Genomic DNA, 10,983 nt, shown 5'->3' with positions numbered 1-10,983 from the left:
AAATATGGAGATCTAGAATTCCACTGTTTAAAGAGAGTCATAGTCACAATTAAACAACACATCAAAGTCTTGTCACCGTAGTCTACCCTTTCCCACTTCCTCTCTCCATCTTCCCCTGTCCAAATCTACCCCAGTTAATTAAATCTCTTCCATGTGTGATTTCGGTCTTATTTTACCAAACTCCTGTTTTCTCCCCTGACCATTCTATTCTTTTATCTTTTAATTCCCTATTATCACCTGCCCAATTAATTTCTTATCTCTTCTACTTCCTACCCTCCCCACTCCCTTCATTTCTATTTCCTATCCTCACCTGACTACTTTCTATACAAGCTAGTCTTTGGAACTCATGTATTAAATAAAGACAGAAGGACTGGGATGAATCAAGCATTGTGCAAAGCACTAGGGATACAAAAAGAAGTAAAAAACAGTCCATACCCTTCAAGAAGCTCACAATCTAATGAGGGAAACAACAAATAACGTATATACCAAAATGCATGTATAAGATAAATAGGAAATAATTAAAAGAGGGAAGTCACTAGGATTAAAAGGGCTTGGGAAAGGACTTCCATAGAAGGTAGGATTTTTAAAAATTTAAGAATCAAAGGCTATGCAAGCATGATGCCACTTTCCCCATGGAGACCTCACTGAGCATGACTTTTTAGAACTTTAGAGTCATAGAGACCTCAAAACTGTTCTAGCCAACCCTGTACTGAAATTATGAACCCTCCCCCCTGCCCACAATACCACTAGCAAATGGCCATCAAGCATCAATGTGAAGACCTACAGAGATGGGGAGCAGAGCACATGCCCAGGAAGTCCATTCGGCTTTGGGACAGTCAAACTGTTCAGAAGCTTTTCCTTCTGCTGAGCCCAGCTCTTTCCTTCTGTAATCTCTCTGCAACCTTCTGGGGCAAGTCAAAAAAGTATAACCACTCTTCATCTACATGAAATCTTTCAGCTATTCAAAGATATCTCCCATGTCTATCCTGTATCTTCTCTTCTCTGGCTTAAACATCTATATTTCTTTCACCTGATTCTCATAAAGCTTAGTTTCTAGTCCTTTTATCAGCTTGATTCCCAGCCCCTTATCTGGACACATCATTTTTTGGTCAAGTATGTCCTTGTTAGACTGTGCTTCCCTCTGAAATGAGCACAATATCATAGATGTGATCTTCTTGACTGAATTCCTGAGCTGACATTGGATAACTACCCTACATTATCTTTTCATATTAGACATGCCTTCCTGGATCTGACCCTCCTCTACACACCCATGACAGTAACTGTTGATACCAATCATCTGAGTTGCCACAATGCTTCTTTGCTATACAATGCTACCTTGTATTATTGACTTTTTCAATACCTATATACCAAATTCTGACCTCCCTAAGAGAGATATCATACTTTTGTGCTTTCCCTATTTCCTAGTACAGTGCCTTGCTAATAGATGCTAATGCAATGAATTATATGTAGATTGAATAAATGTTGATATACACTCTTCAGTGCCTGAGAACCTTGAAGAAATCCTATGGTTTAGACTGATGTGATAAAACTCTACCATTGACCACCTTCTCACTTCCCATCCCCAGAGAGGACATGGATTGGGGCCAAGGTGGAACAGCTCCAGGGCACGGGTCCCACTTTCCCAGCTTCATTAGCAGAGTCTCCAAGGAAGTCCCCAAGGAAGGTGACGGTGACAGCAACATCCTCTGGCCTGGTACAACCAAGTGACAGTGGGAAAGAGAAGATGTACTGCCACCTTCTTGGGTTCTTCCAAGGGAACCTGAACCATCCCTTTGTCTCTCCTTTCCCTGGCACTGAGCATTACTCTTCTTTATCTACCCTGGCCGCTCACATGCTTGGAGTCCAGGCATATAACAAGCTGATGTGCTGGCCACAGGATGCTGAGCTGGGAGTTAAGCAGTTAACACTGTTGGCTAAAGAAAAACTGAGGTCTGACCCTTAAGGGCATCAGGAGGAGGTAAGTCCACCTTGGGGTGCAAAGAAACAAATCTAGTAGGGCCACTTCTGCCGAGATGTGGATGCTATTGATGGATATAAACACAGCATGGAAGAGCTAGGAGAAACCTTAGAATAAAGAACACAGAGGTTTCCAGCTGGAAGCTGTCTTGGAACACAGACCATAGCTTAGAACATTGAGCTGAAAAAGCTCCCAGTGATCACCCAGGCCCACTTACGCCCTACTGAGGAGGACCATTCATTAGGTCTCCACTAACCATGAGTGGTCATTAATCCTCTCCCCCACCAAGCAGGGTGAGCAGATACAATGAGTTCACTGGGACTGAGCAGGGAGCTAGGGCTAAATCGGATTGAATCCACAACAGGATATTTTAATGGGAATAGAAGCAAAGAGAAGGACAGGTATCAAAGAGCATCTATTATACCAGAACCTTCAAATACCTGAGAAAGAAAGGAGTAAAGAGATAGAGCATGGGGCTGGGAAAGAGCCTCATATTTGGAGCTGGAAGACTCAGGTTTAAGCCTTGCCCCTTCCCCTAGCTACTCAGGTAACCTTGGATGAGTGACTTCCTCCACCCTGCCGTATAAAACTCGGGAACTATATTAGATAATCTTAATGGCTCCTATGATGCTCTAAGAGGAAGGAAGGAGGAGAGAAGATGTAGGAACTCTTATTCCAGAGATAATCAGAGAAGTTGCATCCAAAGAAGGGAAGAAGTGTGCTCTGGGACACTTCAAGATTTCTCTTTCGCTGGAAAACCGGTCACTGTTGGTGACAAGAGAGTAGAAGGGGGGAGGGGTGCCATGTCCATGGAGATAAAAGTATACCCCCAGATTAAAGCTTCTGCTTGGGGCCTGGGGGAGCCTGGAGCTGAGAGGGAGGGAGAAGGATTGCCCTTCTACTGTACTATGCACACTCTAAAGCTTTCACCCTAGGGCAAAGCCACAGTGTCTTCACCCAAGTTTCATCTCCAATCCCACACATACCCCACCCTTCATAGCTTAATATTCATTGTCCCATCATTTTCTCTATCCACTGCCTCCATTCTAATCTAGAGAAAGGTAACGGAACCATCCTTAAACTTAGAAGTGGGTTGGAAGAGGGGGTACTGAGAGGGGTGGACTCTTGTCATCACCCAGACATTTGTCCCTACTTTGCCATTCATTCACTATGTGAGCTTCTAAAGAATTTTTTGAGCTTGAATGTAAATGGGTGATAAATTTGGTCTGTAAGAAATGAGTTCAAGTCCTACCTTGGACACATATTAGTTGGGTGACTCTGGGCAAATAGCTCATTTGCCTTAGAAAATACCCTGAGATTTATTTATAGAGTTGTAAATAGGTTTTTGCTCTCCTTTGATGCAGGGAGATCCCACACTCAGATCTAAAGTTTACAAATTTTTCCAAAGCCATTGGTAACAGCCGGCTTTCTTTCAGGCCTTTTCACCTCTCTGGGTGCTAGGGGTGAGGGTATACTATGACATAGCTATTTGGAGAGGGATCACATGGGGATAGGCAAGCTAGGCAGGGCCAGGGCAGAGTTCTCTGATGAAATGGCTAGGTCAAAATTCTCATTGCAGCTCTATCTATCAGTTAAGTCAGACTACCTGAATGGTGAACAGAAGATAGGTATATCCATGATATCTGTCTCAAGCTTAGGTGACAACCCAAAATGATGAGACCAGGCCATCTTTAGCAGGGACCGTGGTGGAAGATCCTCAGATAATGAGCAATGTTATCAGATTCTGATTCTGATTTCATAACATGTAGAGTTAGAAAGGACACAGAGGCCAGGTCACAGAGCTCAGGCCCCTTCTTTTATAGACAGAGAAACTGAGCAAATGAAAGAAAAGAAATAATTCACACAGAAAATAGTGAAGCTGGGATTTGAACTCAGATCTCTTACTTCCAAATTGAGTACTCTTTCCCCTGTGCCACTGGTTAGTAACTGCCAAGAAGAGATTCCTTTTATCAAATGGTCTCTGTCTCCACTGAAGTCCCCTCTGATGCTCCATCATGGCATGAAAGCAAGCTGGGCTTCTCAAAGACTGTGCTGGAGAGAACCATATTACCTAGCACACAGTAGGTACTTAACAAATTCTTATGGACAGATGGGTGGATGGATGCGTGGACAGTTGGATGGATGGAGAGACAGATGGATGGATGGATGGATGGATGGATAGATGGGTGGATGAGTGGGAGGGTACAGATTAAAGAAAGAGAAATTAGAGATCATTTCATTTAATCCTATCATTTCATACATAAGGAAACTGAAGCCCAGGGAGATGAAATGGTTGTCCAAGTTACCATAGGTGTAAACAGCAAAGCCAGAATTAAAGCCTGTGTCCTAAAACTTGAAATGCAGGGTCCTTTCCATTGCATACCACTGTGTCTCCAGCACTTCACACAATATTTCTCATGTCTCTTTGTTCTTGACTTTTTCCCATTTATGAAGATGCAATGGAATCTCACCATGTTCACATGCACAATTCGTTCAGTCATTTATCTGCCACGTAAACATGGGCTGTCTATGATATTTTGCTACTAACAAAAAGAGCCAAAAATGGTACTTGCTATAGACTTCAGGCTTTTCTTTATAATTAGTAAACTCTTGCTAAATTTACAAATATGATTCCATCAGGAAGCATCAGGATGAGAGATGGCCTACCAAAGAAACATATAGTATGTGACAGAGGAAATCTGGCCATCTAGTGAGGGGTGGAATACTAAAGGGTTATCAATTTACCAGGGGAGATCAGATTAACAGAATCAAGAAGAGTGAGGTAGAGGCCAATTTACCCAGTAAGAGGAATGAGGAAAGTGACGCAAGACTTCATGGGATTCAGTGGGAAATCAAATGCTCCCTTATAGATCTTGGGCAACTCCCATCTCTTTGGGCTTGTTTCCACTCTTAAAAAGGGAGTTACACCAGATGAAGACCTTTGCCATCTCAGACAAGCCACATTCTAAGAACCCACCAAGCTCTGACATTCTACATTCTAAGGGTGACTCCTAGCTCTGACATTCTCTGTTCTGAGAGCTCTCAGAGCTCTGACCTTCTGCATTATATTCTTAGGGTCCCCTCTGTTCTAACAGCCCATCTTCCGTGTTCTAAGTGGATTTAAAACTCTGACATGCTATATGGTTCTATGGATCACTAAGCTGAGAAATCAATCCATGCTAAGATATGACTGGGCACTAAGGAGCTGATGTGTGCCTTCTCCTAGATAACATTTGTGCCATCTAAAAAAACCCTAAAGGGCTTTATTCAAAGAAGCAAATCATATGCCTAGAGCATGTATATGTGTTAGAGTAAATGGTATATTTGGGATCTATGGGGATTTTGAGAAGATTGGGGGGAAGAGAAATGAGATGAGAGTCTTGCCAATTTTATCTACAAAGTATATCTCACTTCAAACCTCTGCTCTCCATTCACATTTACTTCAGGTCCTCATTAGCTCTCATCTGGAACATTATGATAGCTTCCTGATTTATCTCCCTGACTCAATCCCTTCTGTAATCTGTCTTCCATAAGCTAGGAAATGTACCTTGCTAACACACAGGTCTGACCTATGACACTCCCCTGACCCAAAATCCATTATCCCAATTTTTTCTTGGATGAAATACAAACTCCTCACTCTGGCACTGAAAGTTGCCACAAATTGGCATCCACCTACCTTTCTAGACTGATTTCATACTTCCATCCTTCACTCACTCCAACTGACAGCTGGGGCACTATGCCTGCTCCTCCTTGGGCATGACTACTCAGCTGAGTGCTTGCTATGAAGAGCCCCATGGTGACTACTGGTGATTCCTAGAGATATAGTGTCACTTAGATTTTGTTCCCATAGTTTGCTGATGTTCTCATCCCATGAATTGTTTGGTTGGCTTCTCATTGCTATTCAAGTCCACCCACTAGGGTTTTCAGTTCCATTCTACCAGAAATTTTGATGAGCTACACTTCTGAAGGCATCTTGGGGTTTGGGGGCTAGATTTTTTCCCTACTAATTTATTCTTTTTTTCTAAAAATCTGGGATGATTAACTTCTTTATCTTATGTAGTTTTTATTTTTGATTTCTTGAACTATAGCTCTGAAAAATTAGGCTTTGATAAAGTCCATTAGAATTCAAATGGTGCTACTTGACTATGCCTTTAAACCCAAATCACTTTGGCTTTCACTGATTGGATAATAACAGGTTCCTGGCCAAGCTTCACTTGCTCATTCTTTGGGTTGTGATGGCTCAGAGTGAGTTTAAATGGCAACTGTTTCTGTTTTGGCCCCTCCCAGATTGATTCTTTTGTGAAGACAATTTATTAAATGCCTACTATGTGTGTGACTTGTCCAAGGTCATACAAGAAGTGTCAAAGGCAGATTTGAACTCAAGACTTTTAGAGACAATACTCTTTCCACTGGGCCATGCCAATTAGATCTGTGCGTTAGGAAGGTGACTTTGGTAGTATAGCAAAGCAATGGCCTGGAGAGGGAAAGACTAAAGGACAGGAGATAATCTCAGAATCAGAAGGGACATGTCAGTGACCAGTTAGTACAGCCCATACCTGTAAACATGAATCCCATGCAAATATATTGGACAAAGGGTCACCAAGTCTTTAGCCAAAGACTTCCAGTAAGAGGGAACTCATTACAACCAAAGGGTGTAATGCGTAAGATGTAAAGCCCATTTCACTTTTTTTAGAGCTCCAGCTGTTAAAAAGGTTTCTCTCTCTCTTTATCCCCTTATATTAAGCCTAAATTTGCCAAGTTACAACATATGCCAACTTCTGCCTAGTGAAGCTAAGGAAAAGTCTCTTCCACATAACAGTCACTCAAATAAATGCTTGGAAATATTGTATGATTCCTCCTCCCTGTCAAGAAAGAAAAATCTCCTTTTCTCCAGGCTGAACATCCCAAATCATTCGATTCATCCTCATACATCATGACCTTGAGACCCTTAGTCACCCCAGATGCCCTCCTCTGCACATTCTTCACTTAGTCAATATCCTTCCTAAAACAGGGCACATAAACTGAACACAATACTCCAGGTGGGAACTAATCCAGGTAAGGTCCAGAAGCAGCAGCAGCAACATCTCACTAGTCTTGCATATTCCTCTCAATACAGTCTAAGATATTGTTTTTGACTGCATGTCTCATGGTCACCAGGAGCAGTTAGGTGGCACAGTGGATAGAGTACTAGGCTTGGAATCAGGAAGAGTCATCTTCATGAGCTCAAATCTGTCCTCTACATTTCTTCACTGTGTGACCCTGGTGTCACCATTTAACCACATCTGCCTCAGTTTCCTCATCTGTAAAATTAGCTGGAGAAAGAAAGGGCAAACCACTCCAGCATCTTTGTCAAGAAAACCCCAAGTGGGGTCATGGAGAGTTGGACACAACTGAAAAAAGATTCAACAACAACAACCCATAGTCATCACATATTCATCTTGTAGTCCACTAAATACCCTAGGGAGTTTTCAGAAAAAAATATTTTCCTTTCTAGTTGTGCCTCTCCCATCATATGCTTCCAAAGTTGATTTTTTTTAAACTTTTACATGTTTCCCATTAAAATTCTTCTTGTCAGTTTCAACCCAACATTTTAAACTTTCAAGAAATTTTCGGATCCCTTCTTTTCTATCCAACCCGATTTTGTGTCATAAGCCTGCCATATACACTTTGATCCAACTCATTATTAAAATGTTGAACAAAGAAAGTCAAGCACAGCTTTCTGAAACACCCCTCTACAATCCTCATAAGCTGACATCAGATCACTAGTGATAACACTAGGCCTGGTCAGTTAGAAAATGTCAGAATCCATAGCTGTGTTAACATTTAGCTCACATCTCTCTGTTTTGTCCATGAAAGAGGTATGAGAGTCTTGGCCAAATGGTTTTCTAAAACAAAGTTAATCCATATCAGTACCACTTCTTTGCTCTGTCTAGCAGGCCTGTCACAAGAGAGAATAAGGCGAATCAGGCACAAACTGCTGAGTCACCCATGCCAATTTTCTGTCATCATCACTTCCTTTTCCAGGTGTTCGCTTCCCATGTCTTTAATTATAGTTGAGAACTTTTGCGACAAATCAAAGTTGAGCCCACAAGCCTAGAATCTGCTGACTCCATCCTATTCCCTCATTTGAAAAAGAAGACAGTGTTTAGCCTTCTCCAGCCTTGCAGCCACTCTCCCATTCTCCATGGTCTTTCCAAGACCATAGACAGCAGCTCAGAAGTCCACATTTGCCAATTCTTTTATTCCCTAGGGATAGAGTTCCTATGGGTGTGAGGGCAGCACAATCTATATATACAAGTGACTAAATACAGATTCTATACAAGGTACCAAGTGTGTTCCACACTAGAGGGGACCAGGGGATGCCTAGTGCAGGAAGGCTTTGAGAAAAAGCTGGGGATTTTAGGAGACAGAGATGAAGAAGGCCTTCCCCTGGTTTGCCTGTCTCCTTTGTTCTCCTCAGGCTTCTTTATTCCTCCTCCCTCCTCTTCTTCTCCTCCTTCTCTGCTTTCCTCTCCAGCCCTATTCTCTTCAACTCTCCATCCTTCCTAGAATCATGTGATTCCAGGTCTCTTATGTCAAGGCCTGATGCTAGGGAGACAGAAGGTCAGGTAGGAGGAAAAGCAATGCAGGTCAAGTTAACTGGAAGAAGGACTGTCTGAAGGGGATATTTTAAACTAAGATTGGGGAGGGAGGTGGGATTCAGATTATAGAGGGCCGTAAGTACTAGGCTAAGGACTTTCTTGTTGGTGTGGCAGCTAATTAGAGAAGGGAAAAGGGGAGGGGAGGGGAGGAGAGGGAAGAAAAGGGGAGGAGAGAGGAGGGAAGGAAAAGGGAAGGAAGAGGAAGAGCATGCAACCTTGGATCTTCCCTCCCACCTGCTGACTCTAACCGCCCCTCCACCACTGTCTCCTCATCCCACTCTCCACAGGATGGGCCAAGGGAATAAGACAGCTCTGGCTGAATTTCTCTTCCTGGGCCTCTCAGCCCGCCCTGACCTCCAGCCCCTCCTCTTTGCATCTGTGCTGGCCTCCTACCTGGCCACTCTTCTGGGCAATGCCCTCCTGGTGTCCCTGATCCTCCTTGACAGCCGGCTGCATCGGCCAATGTACCGCCTGCTGACTCACTTGGCTATGCTGGATGTGTCCTATGTGAGCACCATTCTGCCTCAGGCCCTGGCACACATGCTAGTCCAGAGGCGGTCAATTCCTTTTGCCCGCTGTGGCATTCAGCTCTATGTGGCCTTCTCTCTGGGCAGCACCGAGGCCCTCCTCCTGGCCTCCATGGCTGTTGACCGCTGCCTAGCCGTCTGCCGGCCCCTTCACTATGCTGCTATCATGACTCCAGGTCTTTGTGGGGGTCTGGCAGGTGGTGCCTGGGCCCTGGGCTTCTTGTTTTCTGTGCCCAATGCAGCTGCTGCTCTACGCCTGCCTTACTGCATCGGGCGCCCACCCATTGACCACTTCTTCTGTGAACTGCCAGCAGTTCTGAGGGTGGCCTGTGCTGACACGACCCCCAATCGGATTCTAGTCTCTGCCATGGGTGTCCCCATCCTTCTGGGGCCCTTTGGCTGCATTCTGGCTTCCTATGGTCTCATCTTGGCCACTGCCCTGCGCCTCCCCTCTGCCCAGAGCCGCCGCAAGGCCCTCTCCACCTGTGGAGCCCACTTGGCTGTGGTTGGCCTTTTCTATGGAACTGTGATGGCCATGTACCTGAGGCCCAAGGGACTCACCCCAGCTGGGCACCACAAGCTCACAGCAGTCTTCTACACAGTGGTCACTCCACTGCTTAACCCACTTATCTACAGTCTGCGGAACAAGGATGTCCACAGTGCTGTCAGGTACGCCATTGCTCGCGTCAAGGGGATGAGGGCAGGAGCCATAGAATCATAGACTATAAGGAAAGAGAAAGTGCCTCAGCAGGGATCTAGTCCCACATTCTTCCTCCTCACAGGAGTCCCTTCCAGGGCAACTCCAGTCTCTGCCTGAAAAAAGGGATCTCAACCTGCCCAAGCAACCCAGCCTGTTTTTGCACAGGAACAGAGGCAGACTGGGAAGCAGGCTCCAAAAGTCACCATAACAGGCACTGAGAAAGTAACATGTTGAGCAGGGTTTTTGAGTCATGGATCCTTCTGGCAGGCCAGTGAAGGCCAGGAGCCATTCTCAGAATAATATTTTTTAAATTCATACTTGAGTAAAAAAGCTAAATTTTGTTACTAGCTATTAAAAATAAAGTTGCGATTTTTCCCATCTAAGTTCATGGACTCCCTGAAATCTGTCTTATGGACCCAGGCTATGCACCCTTGGGGTAGAGAAGACTGGACCTGGGTATAGCGAGGAGTCAGTCAACCTGGGTTCAAGTCTACCTCTTCGTCACAGAACCAGTCACCACCCTCTGACCCTTGGTTTCCAAGCTTTGTGGGTGATCCTCTATGTGGACCTCAGCATCAGTGTTTCAAAGACTCTCAGATGATCTAAGTCCAGCCCATACATGAGCTGGAATGGTCTCTCCAACATCCTTCCAAGTGGCCAGTCAGTTTCTGCTTGAAGGCAGAGAGATGAGGAACTCACGACCTGACTCTTTGTGGAACAGTAGAAAGAACATCCCATTTGTCAGAAGACCTGGATGTGAATCCTGGCTCTGTCGCTGACCTACTGTGCGACCTTAGGGCTCTGACACTGTTCCTGTGTGACCTTAGGGAAGTCAAGTCATGTCTTTGAGGCTCATCTGGAAAATGAGGGATTTGGTTTAGATACCTTCTAAGGTGCTTCCAGCATATATCTAGGATCCTTGGAAACTGCAAAGCAGGCCCTTCCCCATCTGGATAGTCCTCATCGTTAGAAGGTTTAGTTTGGTTTATTCCCAGAAATCAAGTTGAAATCTGCCTCTACAATTTCCACCACCTGCTCCTGCTTCTTGCCCTCTGGAGCCACGTAGAAATCTAAAATCTGTTCTACACGACGGCCTTTCCAATGCTAGAAGACAGTTATTATGTCCTCAGGAAGTCT

General features: G+C 44.4%; 1 protein-coding gene across 1 annotated transcript; it reads left to right on the top strand.

The window, feature by feature from the left end:
• Positions 1-8,907: 8,907 nt before the first annotated feature.
• Positions 8,908-9,867, top strand: LOC118836389 (olfactory receptor 2G3-like). Its single transcript, XM_036743700.1, has one exon. It carries the CDS (start codon positions 8,908-8,910, stop codon positions 9,865-9,867), a length of 960 nt encoding a protein of 319 aa, XP_036599595.1.
• The last annotated feature ends 1,116 nt before the right edge of the window (positions 9,868-10,983 follow it).

Source organism: Trichosurus vulpecula, chromosome 2 (genome assembly GCF_011100635.1).
Source record: "Trichosurus vulpecula isolate mTriVul1 chromosome 2, mTriVul1.pri, whole genome shotgun sequence".
NCBI classification, from domain to species: Eukaryota; Metazoa; Chordata; class Mammalia; order Diprotodontia; family Phalangeridae; genus Trichosurus; species Trichosurus vulpecula.
This window is presented reverse-complemented; position numbering and strand designations above follow the sequence as displayed.

What these genes read in the sequence shown, in the direction of transcription:
- LOC118836389 (XM_036743700.1), top strand. Translation starts at nt 8,908, where the DNA reads ATGGGCCAAGGGAATAAGACAGCTCTGGCTGAATTTCTCTTCCTGGGC.